This window comes from Staurois parvus, unplaced genomic scaffold (genome assembly GCF_062004578.1).
Source record: "Staurois parvus isolate SC_StPar_1 unplaced genomic scaffold, SC_StPar_1.0 ptg000634l, whole genome shotgun sequence".
Lineage (NCBI taxonomy): Eukaryota > Metazoa > Chordata > Amphibia > Anura > Ranidae > Staurois > Staurois parvus.
In genome coordinates, this window is record NW_028318430.1 from 6,412,400 (window position 1) to 6,432,685 (window position 20,286).

General features: G+C 43.1%; 1 protein-coding gene across 1 annotated transcript in view; it reads right to left on the bottom strand.

The window, feature by feature from the left end:
• The window catches only part of GTPBP6 (GTP binding protein 6), a 43,117-nt gene that overhangs the window by 1,952 nt on the left and 20,879 nt on the right, over positions 1 to 20,286 (bottom strand). Inside the window, exons 5-9 of the mRNA XM_089693522.1 lie at positions 18,676 to 18,746; positions 9,272 to 9,430; positions 8,978 to 9,186; positions 8,195 to 8,343; positions 3,689 to 3,859 (exon numbers count right to left, since the gene is read on the bottom strand). Of these exons, the coding sequence (XP_089549648.1) occupies positions 3,689 to 3,859; positions 8,195 to 8,343; positions 8,978 to 9,186; positions 9,272 to 9,430; positions 18,676 to 18,746 (759 nt within the window). The remainder of the gene's footprint in view (positions 1 to 3,688; positions 3,860 to 8,194; positions 8,344 to 8,977; positions 9,187 to 9,271; positions 9,431 to 18,675; positions 18,747 to 20,286) is intronic.

The following is a 20,286-nucleotide window of genomic DNA, read 5'->3' on the forward strand; positions in this document are numbered from 1 at the left end:
CACTAGAACCAACGATGGGTTACTACTCTTCCCACTAGAACCAACGATGGGGCACTACTCTTCCCACTAGAACCAACGATGGGGCACTACTCTTCCCACTAGAACCAACGATGGGGCACTACTCTTCCCACTAGAACCAACGATGGGGCACTACTCTTCCCACTAGAACCAACGATGGGTTACTACTCTTCCCACTAGAACCAACGATGGGTTACTACTCTTCCCACTAGAACCAACGATGGGTTACTACTCTTCCCACTAGAACCAACGATGGGGCACTACTCTTCCCACCAGAACCAACGATGGGGCACTACTCTTCCCACCAGAACCAACGATGGGGCACTACTCTTCCCACTAGAACCAACGATGGGGCACTACTCTTCCCACTAGAACCAACGATGGGGCACTACTCTTCCCACTAGAACCAACGATGGGGCACTACTCTTCCCACTAGAACCAACGATGGGGCACTACTCTTCCCACTGATACCAACGATGGGGCACTACTCTTCCCACTAGAACCAATGATGGGGCACTACTCTTCCCACTAGAACCAATGATGGGTTACTACTCTTCCCACTAGAACCAATGATGGGTTACTACTCTTCCCACTAGAACCAATGATGGGTTACTACTCTTCCCACTAGAACCAATGATGGGGCACTACTCTTCCCACCAGAACCAATGATGGGGCACTACTCTTCCCACCAGAACCAATGATGGGGCACTACTCTTCCCACCAGAACCAATGATGGGGCACTACTCTTCCCACCAGAACCAATGATGGGGCACTACTCTTCCCACTAGAACCAATGATGGGGCACTACTCTTCCCACTAGAACCAATGATGGGGCACTACTTTTCCCACTAGAACCAATGATGGGGCACTACTCTTCCTCCTACTGACCATCAACCCCGAGGCCATGTTTATTCTCACTGATCCTGGGGCCAGGACATTTTCTATCCTCACTAGCCCTAATCCGGCCTGTCTGAAGGACAGTATACTGGCCCTTTGTTTGAAAAGTTTGGAGACCCCTGCTTTATACAATGAAAGTAAATGACAGCTGAATAGTGTGTATGAAGAGGCCCGAATCTGTGAAATATACAATTGTATGAAAACACCAGTACATTTATACAGACAGATTATGGAAGACCAATAAAGAATGCTGTCTATTTATCCTAAGTTCCAATGTACAAAGTAAGAGTTGCAAAGAAAGGGATTATTGCACCTTGTTTGCAACTTCTGAGGTAGTTTATTCAACATTTTTACAGGTCTTATGCTGTCCATAGATAGTGGGCAGAAAAAAAAAACAGAATAGATTTCTCCATCCGCACAAATCATATGAGAAATTCACTCACCACCGGTATTTGAACAGCTGCGCCGCTGCTTTCATGAATACTCTCATCAGTGGCTAAAGCGGATTAAAAAATTCCCCAACATGTCCCTTTTGACAGAAGGTCTCTTGAAGAAGAGACATCGCAAAACACATTTGGACCAGTGAAATCCCTTCTATTTCCTACAGACATTGCTCTTCATTGTGAACAATTGCATTTGATATGTTTAATTTATGGAGACAATACAGTGGTATATAGGGGTACTTGTCGGTTAGGGCTTGAGGCCCAATTCAGAGGATTAGCAAATCAATATTTTATGTTTTTATCTTTTTAATATTTTGTATTCAATAAAAATGTAACTTTAATAGTACTGATGTCATTGATATTATTCCTCAAAGTCTGCGCATCAAAAAAATGTTTCTTTTCTCTTACTGGTATAGATGTTTATATTCGGGACACGGTGCACATTATACAAAAAAAATGGCATCTTCATGAAACCATCCCTTTTGAGAGAACTCAATTACGTTCTGTTGAGTACAGATCAGTGTATGGCCATAAAAATAAATGGAGGTTAAACCTCTCTTATTACATTGCTCTTTACAATGATCTTAAAGTTCACTATGTGTATGTAATTATACAAGGTGATCATATATCCCCCCTTAAAAGCCCCTTCTCAAGGGAAAATAAAGCAGAACTTCATGTTTTGGGTGGAGCTCCACTGGGGAGCAAGGATGGCCAGTCAAACTGGCTGCAGGGAGTACACTGCTGGATCATGGGACAGGTGACTGGCTGTTTTTGCAGCTGTTGAATTTTATTTTTTTTTAATCTTTGACTGGAGCTCCGCTTTAATTCCGCAAACCTATTCCAGCCAGTGTCTTATATGCCCCTAGTTAGTGTCAATTAACATTGACTAAAACAATGTTTGGAGGGAGGCACTCCTTTGGAGGGAGGCACATGTTAGTGTAAAACAGGTTTGCCCAAGTAGATCCCAAGAATTTTCTTACCATGTAATCCATAGTGTAAGGTCTCTGTGCACACTTGAAACAGTTCACATATTATATATGATGTAATTCATAGAAATACTTCAAGGGCACTCACTACTTACAACTCTCTTTATGTTATGAAAAATACATAAGATGAGCTGTAAGATATTAGCGTCCTTGAATTATTCTATCAATTACACACTTTCTTGGCTGCAACCCTAGTTTCACAACAAGAATTGGTGTCCAAAACTGTCTTACTAATGATTTGTAAAAGGTCAGATTATATCTCTCTCTCAAAGTCTATACCCGTTTTAAAGGTATTGCACTACATGCTACTAGAAAGCCTAAATCCTTCTCAATAAATTGAATCCGCATTTGTACTAGTCCTTGAATATAGGATGTATGCACAATTTTACATTTATCAATATTAAACCTGTTTTGCCACATAGGTGCCCAATCAGTGCATTCAGGTCAGCATGGAGACATCATGTAATGACTTGGTATCATCTGCAGATACTGAAATTGTACCTTTAATCCAAAACTCTGTATCATTTATAAACAGGCTACAAAGTAAAAGGTCCCAACACTGAACTTTGGAGTACACTATTAGAAGCTTTAGAGAGTAGCTGTTAATGAATCATTATTTGAATGCTCTAAGTATGGTCTTTTAGCCAGTTTTCTATCCATTTACAAGCTACATTTTCTAAGCCAGTAGACCTCAACTTACATATTAGCTTAGTGCGGGGAACGATGTCAAACACATGGATCAGCATCATCAGTTATCATGGTGCGGACAGGAAGGCCACCAGCACCATATTAACCAAGGACGTGTTAGGACAGGACACACAGTCATTCATCGCTATGGGGTTAGCAATCAGCCCCTCTACAACATGGTAACGCATGCAACTGATCCAGGGCAGGCGCCATGCAGGGCCACCCCCAGCATTCAGAAGAGGACTGAAGTCTAACTCCTCCATACCAGCTCCTACCCCCTGCCTCACTGCTGAAGCCTAAAGATAGGGCAAAGAGGGGACTATGTGGCTGAGGGGCTCTGATGTAATAAGGACTTTGATGGGAGACTCTGTGGTGATGAGGGTACTCCAAGTTGGGGGACCTCTGATTCAGATCTGTCAACATCCACACTTAATATAGGAAGAGTGTTTGCTATATACAGTAATTGTTTCTTTTTAATAGGTGGTTTCACTAGTCTCTATTTTGTATTTGAAGTTCACACACATGTATTTACGCAGTGTATTTACCCGTTTTCAACAATGTATTTTTTTTATGTTAAATGATTCTAGATGTTGATCTGAAGATGTCATACACTGGAACAGATTGACAAATTTAGTGGGCCTGCATAACCTCACATACCTTAATTCAACACTTTCCAGGTTTATTCTGATTGTGGTAATTATCCTCCCTGTGGTTTCCATCAAGCCCGTCTCTATACATTGTTTGAGGTCTTCCAAGCCAGATCCATGAAGTGCAGACACAGAAACAGCTGCATCCTTCGTTTCATGTGTAGAATGGTTAAAACAATTCCTTCAACAAAAATAAAAATGATACAGAATCTATAGTCTAAGCAAAAATAATATGTGAATAACTTCTCATGAAGCAGCCAATCACTCATTTAGCTGACACTCTTTGGCTTCACTGTTCCAGATCTAGCTTGCAACACACGAGACTGGGAATGGTTGCTTCTGTCAGAGCTTAAAGTGGAGTTCTGGCCCCCGCGCCCCCCCTAAATTAAAAACTAGCAGCAACATATATTGTAGCTGCTGACTTCTAATATTAGGGCACTTACCTGTCCAGGGTGCCAGCAGTGTCCTCATCCTGAGCAGATTCTTCAGCTGTCAGGTGCTGGTGCCGCCATCTTGACTAAGAGGAACTGGCACTGACGCATTTTGGCTTCACCGCTGGTTTCCTACTGGGCTTAGCGCGCTGTGCTTTATGAAGGACTGCATTCCTCTGGAACCTTGGACATGTTCCAGAAGACTGCGGGGGGTGTTGGGGTGCAGTCAGGTCAAAACCAGGTACCTGCTCCTCCCAAAAAGGTGCCAATTGTGGCAGCAGAGCAGGAGGGGGGGGGGGGGGGGTTGGAATGAGACAGAAAGGTGGAGCTTCCACATTTGAGTGGAGCTCTGCTTTAATCACACGTGGTTTGTCTTGTGACAATTCCTGCCACCTAATTATGATCTTCTTAATCCTTTAATATCCCAGGAGTTATCCTATACATCCTGGCTGTTCCTCTCATAGGTAGCAAATGATGTATGAGTTTGTATCAAGGCAATCAATGAGTTAAAGCAAGCTTAAAGTGGTTCTTAAGTCTAAATGTTTTTTTGACCTTAATGCACGAACGAAAAAACAAACAAACAAAACACACAAAACAAAGAAAAAAAAACAAAAAGAAAAAAAAACCCCAACCCCCCCCCCACCCCAAAAAAAAAAAAATCTGTTCTTCTCTCCCCCCACCCCTTTCCTTAAACACTTAACTGACTCCATGTCACTGCCACATCACAGTTTCTGGCTCCATCACCACTCCCCTTACCTCCTGCTTTCATAGGAGAAACTGAAGGCAGCAGAAACATAGGCTGCTCCTGCTCCTGTCAAACTCCTATGAGGAAGCAGGACATTGCTTACCAATGTTGTGTGTCCATAGGTGGACACAGCCCAGCTTGGAAGTGTCCACTCACAGGTACCTCCTTAACACCCAGTTTATTAAAGGAGGCACCCGAAATAGAGAAAAGCCAACAGTGCAGGCGGGGACTGCCAAAAGAGGAGGTAAGTGACTTTTTTGTGCAATATCATACAACCTCTTTTATTAAAAAAAAAAAAAGTTGTTATACTAAGTCTCCAACACATGGCCAGCCTCTCTACTATATATTAGTAGTTAACGTGGCTACAAAGCTACATTCTGCTCAGATGGAACAACATAGGTTCAGGAGAGAGCACCATGACTCTGGGAACTCCATGTTCAGTATGGATCTTGTATTACTAGGTTATCATATGTTTCATATAATGTTATCAGAAGGAAGAGAATCTCTCTCCACACTTTTCCAGAACTACTCACATTTGAATCACAATAACCCGGTGGTATAAACTGGCAAGACTGCAATGAAAAGTGTGGATCTTGCCTGTTTTAACCTCCCTGGCGGTATGATCATGTCAGGAATTTTGTGCTGAAAGAGGTACCATTTTTTTGCATGGAAATATGTAGTTTTTAATTGTAGGCTGTAATTTTTAGGAATAACTCACTGAAATCTATCCGAAAAAGAGTCTATTAAACATTCCGGATATGATAAAACTTGAAACACGAAATCATAAATTATAATTTAATAAATAATCATAAAAAATAATAATATAATAATAAATTTAATTCAATAATATAATCAAACCAAAAACACTGAAATTTGAAATACAGAGGCAAATTCGCACATCGCTGAGCAAAGTCGCAAAATCGTTTTCAGTGTCTGATGACGAATTTCCCCACGAATCATTATCACTCAATTCTGCAAGTGGTTCTGATTTACTATCGCTGTTCTAAAACCGCTTTTGACGTAAAGGGACGCTTTTTGGACACCATGGACTTTTCTAAGTTTCCAGGCAGAAAGAACATTCAAAATGCAGGCAGGGCACAGGACAAAGCAGTAGGGACAAAATGTATGTGAAATGCAGTGAAACAGCAATGACAGCAAAAATGTCATTTTTTAAAAATTTCAAATTTCCCGCCGGTTCCGCCGCCCGAACGTTCCGACGTCACGGGGACCGGAACACGGAAGCCAGATGCCGGCATCCGCTGGAGGAGATGGACGGGGACGCTGCAGGGGACCCATCGTGGGAGCGAAGGACAAGGTAAGTGCTGCAGGGACCCCCAGAGAACGCTGCATGGTAAGCCCGAGTGTAGCTCGGGGTTACCGTTCTTGATATAGAAATTCTACCCCGAGCTACACTCGGGAACACCGCCAAGGAGGTTAAATTAAGTGTGACTTGTTTCTGCAGTGGTCAGGAGGAGGAAGAGTAGTGCCCCATCATTGGTATCAATGGGAGGAATAGTACCCCATAAGTGTTATCAGTGGAAGAAATAGTGTCCCATTATTGGTGTCAGTGCCCCAAGGACCGGATAAAGGCTAGCAAAGGGCCACATCTGGCCCTCAGGCTGCAGTTTGGAGACCCCTAGTTTAGACACTGCAGCCAGTGCCATGTGTTTGGAATTATGAAAACAACAATTTTCAACAATGTGCATGAGGAAACTGTAGCTAAAGGATTAGTCAAACATTTAAAAAGAGGCAGATCCTCTTTGGCTGAACTAGTCCTTAAAAGGACTATGAGGGATTCTCAGTTTTGAGTGGATTGCTGATTAGTGCCCTAGTAGCGCATTGACACTTCCTTCCTCCAGCTTTCTAACAGAAAGCCCATACAGAGGTATGGGCAAGAAAGCTGGAGGGCATGGCTGCAGAAGCCTGACATTGCATCCGTGATCCACTGACCACAGGTGCAATGCTTTGCAAAATAATAAATGCACATTTTTTTTAATGCAAAAATATGTGAAATTATTTTTCCCTAAAGGTGAATTTAGCCTTTAATCTGGCCTTCCTTCACACATTAACTACAGGAAATCTAAAAAGTGTTCTCGTAAATGAACCTTTGATCTGTTTCTCTGAGCAATAATGGATACCTGTACATTTTCATTAGCAAATACACATGTCCATCAATAGATAAAAATAAATTCCTAAATCCATCCCATGCTGAAACATTTATCTCTGAATTGTGCTTTCAGACATGTAACCACACAGAAACCATCTCTTGCTGAATCTTTGTATTTATTTCTTGCATGAAAATAAAACCAAGACAGACTGGAAAATAAAGAGCTATTAACCACTTATGAACCACCCTATTGCAGTGTAGAGACTACAGGGTGGTCCTCCTGTGCAAAATCATATCATATCATATTATATATATATATATATATATATATATATATATATATATATATATATATATATATATATATATATATATATATATATATCCTCATGGGGGTGTGCATGCCGCAGGCGGATCGCTTCTTCTGTGAACTGTCATAGCAGAAGCCGATCTGCGCGTCCAGGCAAACGGATGTTAGGCAGTACCCACCGATCGTTGGGCAGGGAGAAACAACAGAGCCTCTGCTAATGTTTACATAGACAGAGCTCTGTTGTGACATGGGGAGTGATCGATCATGTGTTCTTGCAAAGCTGGAAACACGATCCATCACTTCCCCTTGTACCAGCACCACCGAGTGCACACCAAGCACATAGCTAGGCACACACTTAACCCTTTGATCACCCTGGATGTTAACCCCTTCCCAGCCAGTGTCATTAGTACAGTGATCAGTGTTTTTAGCACTGATCACTGTATTAGTGTCACTGGTTCCCACAAAGTGTAAGCTAGTGTAAAAATGTCCGCCACAATATTGCAGTCCTGCTATAAGTCGCTGATCGCCGCCATTACTAGTATAAAAAAATGTGTTTTTGTTTAACAAAAATATGTAAATACATTTTGGCCTAAATTTATGAAGAAATTTGATTTTTTAAATTTTTTTTATTGGACATGTTTTATAGTAGAAATTACAAAAATTATTTTTTTTTTTGGTCAGTCTTTTTGTTTATAACACAAAAAGTAAAAAACCACAGAGGTGACCAAATACCCACCACAAAAAAGCTCTATTTGTGGGAAAAAAAACAGACATAAATTTGAGTACAGTGTTGCATGACCGTGTAATTATCAGTTAAAATAATGCAGCACCGTATTGCAAAAAATGGCCTGGTCAGGAAGGGGGGTAAATCTTCCAGGGCTGAAGTGGTTCAAATGGAGTTACACAAAATCAATTTCACTTACTTGTCAACCAAGTCAATTTTATTGTGCACCTCAATCATGGTATCAAGAAGCTTCTGGGGAACATTCAAGTTGGAGAGAACATTCAGCACAGTTTTCTTCTGATTGATAACTTCAGGATGACTTATATCTCTCACATGAATGAATAAATCCTGGTATGTAAACCATACATGAGTTAGTTGCTGAACAGCTGTACCAGAGATAAACTACTATCATTCTACCATGATGAATTTACTACAATAAGTTCAATATTTCAAAAAACATCTTTTACCAAAACCGAATCAAGAATATAATGTTGCCTGACAGCTTTTTGCAATAACTAAAATGATTAAAAATAGGCTGTATTCCTATCTATTGTTTTATCTAGAAACTGGATGCCACCGCCCACGCCACACCACCATTGCTTATGTGCAGGGAGACAGTGTTACTTGCTGTGGCATTCTGTCCCCATGGTGCCACCAAGTCTCCACAGCATAGATCTTATTCCAGTGCTGTAGCAATGGCAATATGAGACAGCTCTTATCCCCCAACCACACTCCTGAACGTGACGACACCAGGAGGTAGAGCTTGTCACTGACGCTAAGCATCGGGTTGCTTTGCTGCAGGATCGTATTCCCTGGGCTCATGTTAAATATCTGAGCAGGGATAGCCATTTTCCTCTCTCCATTCTCTGATTGACTCTATAGTAGAACTCTTAATATAGAATGTTATGGGCTGTATGTCTGAGGATACACCCATCTATCATTTCCAAACATTATAGAGCTGTTCTCATATCAAAGTGCTTACCGAATGGATGACATCCTCTAGTGTGGCAGAAAAAGACTCTATCAAATTGTGAGGAAGCTGAGAGAGAAAGCCAATGGTATCAACATATATAACTGGCATACGACAAGGAAGCAATCCACCATGGGCTGTGACATCAAGTGTGGCAAAAAGTTGGTTACGTGGCTGAAGGCTTGCATCGCCAGTGAGTGCCTTTATCAGGGTTGTTTTTCCTGCAAATACAACAAGACCACAACTACAATGTATCATTTCCCTTATAATATTGTAATATACATGGTAAACAAGTGATATACACACCACAGTTGGTATAACCCATTACAGAGATTATTGGAATCTCCCGCCGTTTGCGCTGTGTCCTAAGTAGTTTTCTCTTCATCCTTAGTATCTGCAAAGCTCTCCTAAGCTTTAGCTCCCTCTCCTTCAGCAATCTTTGCTGGATCTCCATTAATGTTTCACCTTAAAGAGAATTACATTTATATACATCTGGGGTAAAAAAACAAAACAAAAACTTTACTCAATTGTTTCTCAAATAAAAGATTATTTTAAATATAGCTAATACACAAGCAAATCTATCTATACTTCCTGGTATTCCTTGTGCAGCAGGATTCAGACTGGAAGAAGGTTAATCAGTATGCAAAGTTAATTGGAGCTTTACTACTTTGCACAGTGCTGTCAATCTGTGAACCTGCTAGCAGGATAGATGACCTCATCATGTGCTACTGCTCCATTACTGTCCAATCACTAGGCTGGGAAAGGGAACTAGAAAACCAGACAGACATTCTCCCTGTAGCCACTTAAATGTTACCATGATTCTAGGGGGAAAGGGGGTTTGAACTGTACTCTTGCTTAATGATTAGAGCAATAAATAGAGCAGAATGTTTTTTTTTTTACGTTAATACAGAGAATGCATTAAGGTAAAAACCTTTCGTTTTTAAAACCACCTTAATCCCAATAGGGCATCCACTGCTTCCACTACCTGTGCTACGTCATTTTTTTCTGGCCCGCAGCAAGTCCTCAATCTCACTGCATTGGTCTCTCTTGAGGCTAACTAACCCCCTGCAAACATTTGTAAAATAAACAATGTGTCTCTCATACTGAAACGTTTGGATACTTATGCACTAGAGCAGTGATGGCGAACCCGTGGCACGCGTGCCACAGCCGGCACGCCGAGCCTTATCTGTGGGCACGCCAGGAGAATCCAGCGGCGCGCTGTCTTCCCGGCTGTAGTGTGCGTGACAGCCGGGTCCCAAGTGCGCATGCACAAGAAGCAGTGCTCTTTGTGAATGGTAAGGCGGTACCTGGGACACATGACAGATCCCAGAAGCCGCCGGACCAATCACAAAGCGCAGCGCTTCTCGCGCATGCGCACTGGGCATCCGGCTGTCCGACGAGCGCCCACACTACAGAAGCCGGGAAGACAGCGCGCGGCTGGATAAAGGAACAGGTAAGATAAAAAAAAAACTCTGCGGAAGTAAGAGCGGGTACCTGTCAAATTCAGGTACCCGCTCCCCCTCCCTCCCCAAAGGTCAGCAGTCATCTCCTGTGCTGTCCGCAGTCTCTGGTCATCTCCTGTGCTGTCCGCAGTCTCTGGTCATCTCCTGTGCTGTCCGCAGTCTCTGGTCATCTCCTGTGCTGTCCGCAGTCTCTGGTCATCTCCTGTGCTGTCCGCAGTCTCTGGTCATCTCCTGTGCTGTCCGCAGTCTCTGGTCATCTCCTGTGCTGTCCGCAGTCTCTGGTCATCTCCTGTGCTGTCCGCAGTCTCTGGTCATCTCCTGTGCTGTCCGCAGTCTCTGGTCATCTCCTGTGCTGTCCGCAGTCTCTGGTCATCTCCTGTGCTGTCCGCAGTCTCTGGTCATCTCCTGTGCTGTCCGCAGTCTCTGGTCATCTCCTGTGCTGTCCGCAGTCTCTGGTCATCTCCTGTGCTGTCCGCAGTCTCTGGTCATCCCTGTACTGTGTCCGCAGTCTCTGGTCATCTCCTGTACTGTGTCCGCAGTCTCTGGTCATCTCCTGTACTGTGTCCGCAGTCTCTGGTCATCCCTGTACTGTGTCCGCAGTCTCTGGTCATCCCTGTACTGTGTCCGCAGTCTCTGGTCATCCCTGTACTGTGTCCGCAGTCTCTGGTCATCCCTGTACTGTGTCCGCAGTCTCTGGTCATCCCTGTACTGTGTCCGCAGTCTCTGGTCATCCCTGTACTGTGTCCGCAGTCTCTGGTCATCCCTGTACTGTGTCCGCAGTCTCTGGTCATCCCTGTACTGTGTCCGCAGTCTCTGGTCATCCCTGTACTGTGTCCGCAGTCTCTGGTCATCCCTGTACTGTGTCCGCAGTCTCTGGTCATCCCTGTACTGTGTCCGCAGTCTCTGGTCATCCCTGTACTGTGTCCGCAGTCTCTGGTCATCCCTGTACTGTGTCCGCAGTCTCTGGTCATCCCTGTACTGTGTCCGCAGTCTCTGGTCATCCCTGTACTGTGTCCGCAGTCTCTGGTCATCCCTGTACTGTGTCCGCAGTCTCTGGTCATCCCTGTACTGTGTCCGCAGTCTCTGGTCATCCCTGTACTGTGTCCGCAGTCTCTGGTCATCCCTGTACTGTGTCCGCAGTCTCTGGTCATCCCTGTACTGTGTCCGCAGTCTCTGGTCATCCCTGTACTGTGTCCGCAGTCTCTGGTCATCCCTGTACTGTCCGCAGTCTCTGGTCATCCCTGTACTGTGTCCGCAGTCTCTGGTCATCCCTGTACTGTGTCCGCAGTCTCTGGTCATCCCTGTACTGTGTCCGCAGTCTCTGGTCATCCCTGTACTGTGTCCGCAGTCTCTGGTCATCCCTGTACTGTGTCCGCAGTCTCTGGTCATCCCTGTACTGTTAATTAGTTTGCACTACTGTACGAGTTGTTTTTTCTAAACCAAAAGCTCGATATTCAGGTTTCATTGCAGTGTTGGCACTTTGAAAGAAATAAGTTGGTTTTGGGTTGCAGTTTGGGCACTCGGGCTCAAAAAGGTTCGCCATCACTGCACTAGAGGATCCCTGCACCTGGAGACAGAACTGTCCAGGTTTGTTGTTGAACCCAAAAGGCAAAGAAGTTCAAAAGCGGGTGCAAAGGGAAAGTCTTTGCAGCCTTAGGAGTTTTAAAGTTTGCACTACAATAAGAGCCAAAATGTGCTCCTTTAACTAGGGAGAAATAGCAGTAGATTGCAACTCCTTAGGGGCAAGCTCCCAAGTCAAGGACTGAGGCAACTCAAACTCTATGGCCAATGAATCAGAAATCTGTAAGGCCTCGGGCAAAATCTGTTCTGTAGGCATTAATATAACCCAAAAGGTTAAAAACTTTCTGCAACCCTCAACAGAGGAGAAAGAAAAATGCATAGCTTTACTCGACTGTGAAAAATGGGCTCTCTTAGGTGTTCCTTATACACACACATACATATATATATACATACACACACACACACACGTGATTCGCGCTCCCATGGTTTTCACGCCCCTCCCAGATAGCCCGTCAGTACACCAGTAATCACATTTAACCCCTTGATTGCCAGGAACACACTCACATACACAATACACCACCATTGCTAGTGTAGTGTCTGAACGGATCAATATGTTTGATCAGATCAGAACTATATCAGCGTTGACATTAGTATAGTGTCCCCAAAAACACAGCATTAGCGGGATCAGCCCTGGCACCTGCATTTAGCCCTTACACTTAACCCCCCTCCCCCTTCTCCCCCAGTAGGTCACTGTCACTTGATACATTGCACACAAAACCGCAGTGTTTGCAGAATCAGGCCAGATCTCTGTTAGCACTTGCTGGTAAATTTTTTTGAAGCGGTTCAAGCAGTCCCTGACAGCCAGGTGCTCCGTGGCGAGTCCCATAAGTGCAGTACAAGCTGGTGTGGTGGCGAGCACAAGTAGTATCCCGCAGCCACCAAGAATTCTCACACAGGCCCGTAGAGCCCCTAGTATCCTTCTGGATGTGCTCGCAAATCCCGATTGGTAGCACACAAATTTTGCAGCACCCGTACTTCCCCCATTCACTGCCCAACCCGAAATTCAGGTGGAAACAGTAAATTTAAATACTCCCCTTGATTTTTTGGAGTTGTTTTCCACGGAAGATCTGTATGCATTGATTGTGGATCAAAGCAATTTATATGCACAACAGTTTATCGCCACCAACCCAACTTCAAACCTTGCCAGACCATTCGCATGGAAACCCATTACAGGTTTATGAATTAAAGTTTTTTGGGGCCTAACCCTCAACATGGGCATTACGAAAAGAAATGAATTGCATTTGTATTGGTCCACAGACCCCATTCATCGTATGCCCGTGTTCTCTGCTGTCATGGCCAGGCATAGATATGAGAGTACAATGTGTTTTATGCATTTCAATGACAACACACACTGTCGTCCTCGGGGTGACCCTGAATTTGACCGGCTCCACAAAATTCGGCCCCTCGTAAATCACCTTAACCAAAAATTTGCAGATGTCTATACTCCCCAGCAAAACATCTGTGTTGATGAGTCCCTAATTAATTTTTCTGGCCGCCTTCCACTCAAACAATTTCTCCCCTGCAAGCGTGCCATATATGGGGTCAAGATGTAAAAGACCTGTGAGAGGGCAACAGGCTATACATATTAGTTTCGGATTTACGAGGGATTTACGTGGAGCCCCCCTGATGTCCAGACTACATGGGGAGCAGTGGCAAGATAGTTTGGGACTTGGCCTCATCCTTTTGCCATATGGGGTACCACTTATACGTGGACAATTTTTATTCAAGTGTGCCACTATTTAGACATTTGTAGAATCTTGAAACTGATGTACGTGGCAGCGTGCAACCTAATCGTTGCAGCTTCCCCCAACGGCTTGTAAATACCAGTCTTAGAAAGGGGGAAAAAGCCTGCTTGAGAAATGAGGAAGTCATTCTGCTGGAGCACCGACTTGTTTATTGTGACAGCAACAGGGTCTTGCTCTCAGAATATACAAAAGTAGGTGTGGGCAACGCTGTTGAATGAGATTTTTCATCCACAGTTAAAAAAAAAAAAGAGCACATATGCCGAAGCACTGGGGCATGGGGTGGCCAGTGGGTGGATGGCCCCTATGCTTCAGCATATATATTTTATAATATTTTTTGTCACATTAAAAGTATAGCATATATATTAGCATATACACCCAACAAGGACCAGCGACATACTGGAACATCACTGGTTATACCAGGATGATGCCTGCAGCTGTTGAGAGGCATGTTGAGTCAATAGAAGAATTTATTTTTGGAATAAGTTTTTGGAAAATGACAAAAAAAAAAATTTAACACAAAATTGTCACTTAAATGATTTATTGCTCACCTATGCTATGGGTATATGTGGAATTACTCCACAAAATACATTCTGCTACTTCTCCTGAGTATGGGGTCAACGTTCACGCACGCGTGTGCACAGGGGGTGGGGGCGTGGGCAGTTTTTTGGGTTTTTTTTTAAGTTATTGATTTTTTTAAATTATTTTTACACTGTCCCTTTCATTTTTTTTTCTAATCACTTTTAACGCTATCACAGGGAATACAAATATCCCCTAAACCTTCAATGGGCATGGTCATATATTCTTTTTTTTAGAATCTGGGGTCTATCAGACTCCAGATATCTCCTCTGCCCTTACATTATCTAATCTCACCAAGATCCAGTCCGCATTCATGTAAAAAAAACGCTGAATATAGTGTAGAATGTATACCAAAAATAGCCTTTATATAAAATATATAACCACTCGCAATAAAATGTGTCCTGCTGGGACACCACAGGGTTACAAACTCCCTATACAGTGCTCCAAGTTGAATATATGCTGTAATCCTGGGCAGCACAGTGGCTAAGTGGTTAGCACTTCCGCCTGACAGTACTAGGGTCATTGGTTCGAATCCCAACCACGGCACCACCTGCCTGGAGTTTGCATGTTCTTGCTGTGTCTGCGTTGGTTTCCTCCGGGTACTCCGGTTTCCTCCCACACTCCAAAGACATGCTGGTAGGTGAATTGGATCCTGTCTAAATTGGCCCTAATATGTGTATCTATGAATGTGAGTTAGGGACCTTAGATTGTACGCCCCTTGAGGGTAAGGGACTTGTGAATGTACAATATATATGTAAAGCGCTGCGTAAATTGACGGCGCTATAGGAGTACCTGTAATAAATAAATAATCCCTCTTTCAAAATGGCGGCACGTGGCCTTCAGGTTTATGTCTTGACGCCATCAGTGTACCCTACATGATAAAGTCACGTGATGTGACGTAACGTGTAGGGTAGGATGATGACGTCAAGCCGTATACTGTAAGGTCACGTGCCGCCATTTTGAAATACATGAATGTGGAGTGGATTGGATCTACATAAAGGTGCTGGCATAGAGTGGAAAGATCTGTGTACCATTATACCTACCCGGGTTAAAAGAGAAAAAGTTCAGTTTGACCTGTCATTATGGGGTTTATTTACTAAAGCTGGAGAGTGCAAAATCAGACTCACTTCTGCATAGAAACCAATCAGCTTCCAGGTTTCATTGCCAAAGCTTCATTGAACAAGCTGAGGTTAGAAGCTGATTGGTTTCTATGCAGAAGGGAGTCTGATTTTGGACTCTCCAGCTTAAGTAAATAAACCCCTATGGGTCAAACTTTGAGGTGAGTGCATAAGTGAGGAGGTGGAAGAGCACTAAGGAGCACCGTACACTTGTATACAGTAGTGTGGCAACACTAGTCCACGTGAAGTTACTGCAGATTTAAAGGGACAGTTCACTATAATTGATATTGTATTAAGTTGCACGATTCATGTTGTATTTATATCATGATATACAGTAAATATGACAACACTGGTCCACGTGGAGTTATTGTGGATTTAAAGGGACAGTTCGCTACAATTGACATTTATTAAGTTGCACAATTTATGGTGTATTTATATCACAAAGCACAGTTGATATTATAGAATTTATGGGGGTCTACATGTACTTATCAAAATAGATGATGAGTAGCATATATTGATCATCACAAGCAAGGAAAAATGTTATTGATTGTCACTATTTAAATAAGCATTTAGGAGGTTGCAGTTTATACAATAAGCACCATTATATTCATTTCATTGTTGCGCTGCATTTTTTACTATTTTATTTAAATTTGCTGTTTCCAATCGAATTCTAGGTTGGGCAGTGAATGGGGGAAGTACGGGTGCTACAGAATTTGTGGGCTGCAAGCACATCCGCAAGGATACTAGGGGATCTACAGACCTGTGTAGAATTCTTGGTGGCTATGGGACACTACTTGTGTTTGCCACCGCACCAGCTTGTACTGCACTTATAGGACTCGCCACATCACCAAGTGATACTGCAGTTCTGGTATGTGAATGACCAGGATGTACTAGGCTGCTGGTGCTTGCCAGTTCACCAAAAAGGTAGAGCAGCACTAGTACTGGCAATCTGCTGCATATGAGAGTCATCATGCGTTTGGAACATCTCAGCAACCTGGTAATGGGGTCAGGTACGCCTGATCTTAGCAGGGACTTCTCCTCCATCGTCTGAGCTATCTGTCAGGGTGCCGCTGCTGTCTACAGGTTCGTATTCTGAGGTAGATTGTTTCAGGAAGTCTTCCCCTTTGCTCTCATCTGATGTACTCTATTGCAGGGCTTAAAATTTCGAGTCTAGACGTACTAGCCTGGCACAAACCTTACTCTCCACCAGTTGCCCCACGCAACCTTGCCCAGGTCCGCCTCCAACCCCACCCTCGCCCCATCCCCCAACCCTGCCCCCAGCCATGCCCCCTTAAAGCTTATGAAATTACATTTTTCTTTAGAATAGAGTCCAAAATATAAAAAACTGCAATTATAACATAGCTTTACTATGTCAATTTAAACATAACAGCAATAGCTTAATAGCAATAGGGTGCAATCAAAATATTAAGTTTTACAGCTTTAAACCTCTAGTGAACATTTTGTATTTTTTTTGTTTAACTCCTGCATCTTTAAAAAGAGACTTTTTAATATGACAATATGATTTTTGTTAGTGAGCACATATTTTCAGTTATTATTGCAGTTTTTCCTTAAACTAATTTTTGAATAATACTTTTATATTTTTATTATTCATTCACTAAAGTCCAGTTGTATTTTAGCAGAAAATTATACAAAGAAAATCAATGTGTTTTGGAACAGTAAATAAACTGTCTTACAGTTTATTTTGTAGCCCTATGCTCAGAGGTATACTGCAGTATACTAAGGCCACTGAGCTTTGTGTGAGGGCAGTGCAGTGGTTTCTCTACAGTGATCCCCCAAGGCGGTAGAGAGCGGGCCTCTCCTCGTGTCCCCCCGCAGCGGGGGAGATAGGACCTCTCCTCGAGTCCCCCGTGGCGGTGGAGAGGGTGTCTCCTCTCAGCGGAGGAGAGTGGACCTCTCCTTCACCTGTCCCCTCAGCGGCGCTGCCAGTGGTGCCGAAGAGGCCGGAAACTGGTAGTTGGAAACCGGAACTCGGCTTCACAATGAGGCTTGGAGCGTAGGTGTAGCTGCTCCATCCATCATCTGTGCTCGCCGCTTACCACACAAGAATTGCTCCTCGCATTTGGCGAGCGGCTTTTTCAAGCCCTGCTCTAGTGTAGGCCTCTTCACTAGGGTACCTTTCGTTGGACATTTTGGCCACTAAATTTCTAGGTACCTAATGTGACTAGCGGGGAAAAGAGCACCTGGCTGTCAGGGATTGCTTGAACCGCTACAAAAAAAAAAAAAAAATTTATCGGCAAGTGCTAACAGAGATCAGGCATGATTCTGCAAACACTGTGGTTTTGTGTACAATGTATCAAGTGACACTAACCTACTGACACTGCAGCTGCTGGGAAAGAAGGGGGGGGAAGAGGGGTAAGTGTAAGGGCTAAACACAGGTGCTGGGGGTGATCCCACTAACGCTGCATTTTTGGGGACACTATACTAATGTGAACGCTAGTATAGTGCTGATCTGATAAAAGATATTGATCAGTTCAGACGCTACACTAGCAATGGAGGTTTATTGTGTATGTGAGAGTGTTCCTGGCAATCAAGGGGTTAACTGTGATTACTGGTGTGCTGACAGGCAATCTGACGCTTTCTGGGAGGGGCGCTAATGCTATCTGAAGTTGCCAGCGACACTAACACAGTAATCAGCAAAAAACCTGTACAATGTGCTAATGACACTGGTGACAGTGGCCAGGGGGGGGGGGGGGGGGGGGGAAATGCGATCAAGGGATTAAATGTGTCCTATCTAAACTGTAAAAGTGTGCTGTTCTACTCACTGTGGGTTGATTCTTCTCTCTCTGGGACGGAATGTGCCCAGAGAGAGAAGATGTCAATTTCCTGTAACTGTAAACACAGGTACAGGAAGATCTCTGATAGGACAGGGATTGATCATCCAACTTAGGCCAACCATCATTGGGCTAAATCGAATGACTGATCCCTCAGGGATTAAATCATGCCACCGCGCTCCCCCCCCCAGCCCGCGTAAATGTGAAATATATATATATATACACACACACAATTTTGTGCACCGGTGCTGCCCTGTAGCAGTATTTCTGCTGTAGGGCAGCGTAGAAGCAGGTAAATAGCTACAATACAATGTTTTCAATGTTATATAACCAACCAAATGGGAGAAAATAAGAGAAGCTAATTTATGGGACACACACACACACACACACACACACTTTATTCCACTGCCTATAAAAGAAAAAAATCTGGTTTACCTGACCCCATGACATATCTTGAACCTCCACCTTGCTGGTCCAAGTGGGCCATTTCATTTCTTATTCTGGATCTTTAATGGAAAGAAAATTAAAAAAAAAAATCAAATAAGCAATTTTCAACTCACTGGCATTGTAAAAAGAAAATAAGAATGTCAACATGGCTGTATTATATCACAGCATTACAGCAACCCTGTTAAGCTGTGCAAAAATTCAAATGCACCATCTCATACACATGAACTGTATTATTGATAGACTCCAAGGAGGTGGAAGAAAGGTAAATACTCTATTGTATACACTAGTCAAGTTCTCTTCCCCCTCGAATATATTGAAAAAAAAAACAAAACAAAAAAAACAAACATGCAGATACTGTATTTTTAAATAGTCTGTTTGTTTAAACCATTATTATACCATAATAAAAGCACTTAAACTTTTGGTGCTATAAAAATCCTATATAACAAGAACAACATTAGTCTTTTAGGTGGAAGGAATTGTTTTTAACCTGTAGCAATCTTTATCGCTAATCTGTGTATATTACCATTTATTGCTCTGCTACCAGCATATATGTGGCACTATCTCTTGGTCCTAAATCTTGATAACAGTTCCTATGGGCCGTTTAGGAAGCACCTCAATAAAATGGGAGGGGAGAGAATCAACCCTTCTAGTGCCACCACAGTTTGGACATCAGCAGCTCTCTTATGTCCATACAGGCACCTATGGTAAGAAATATCATACACACTTGCGCTCAGGTATCAAAAAATAGTTAGAAAGTGCAGCTAGTACATTCAATAGGCAGAATAATCATATAATATGTAATTAGTGCAGCGCTAACAGTACATAAAAACATTAATTATAAGCAAACAGCCCCACCAACAGTGGACTAAGAGGAGTGCAAAACCACACACATTTAAAATGTTAGTCCATAGCATGTCAATACAATGTTTCCAACCAAAAAGATGACTGCGGTCTGTGCTGGTGAACAATGAAGTCACATGCCATGACTCCACCCAAAAAGATCTTGTCGGGGACATTACATCTTTTTGGGTGCAGTCAGTTGTGTGAAGTCATCGCGCACCGGCACAGACCATGGTCATCCTGTCGGTTGGAAACATTGTACTGACATGCTTTTACCATGAAGAATGAAAGTGCATTACTGTGAATACATTTTGGTTAACGGTTTTACTACACTATGAACTGGCATTCTTCTCTTTTGTGGTGTCTGTTGCCTTGAGAGAGATTTGGTATCTAAGAGCTTGAAATCAGAAGTGCTGCAGACAAAGTGGATTGATTGAGAAGTCATATTTGGGAGTCTACTTCACATAGTTTGGGCCTGATAACTGCGCATTTTGACCAACCCTTTAGTAAGAGACTGTGTGACTGGGTGGATGGTGGAGGACTCTTTGGTCCGTTTCCTCTTTCCAAGCACCTGCAGACTTAGTATGGACTAATATTTAAATTTGTGTGGTTTTGCACTCCTGTAAGTCCACTATTGGCGGGGCTGTTTACTGTGTACGGTCAGCACTGCACTAATTACCTATAGTAAGATGCCTATTGAGTGTTTCACAAAGCAAACTGCCACATGCTGTTATGTAACTACAGCATAACCGGCATTTC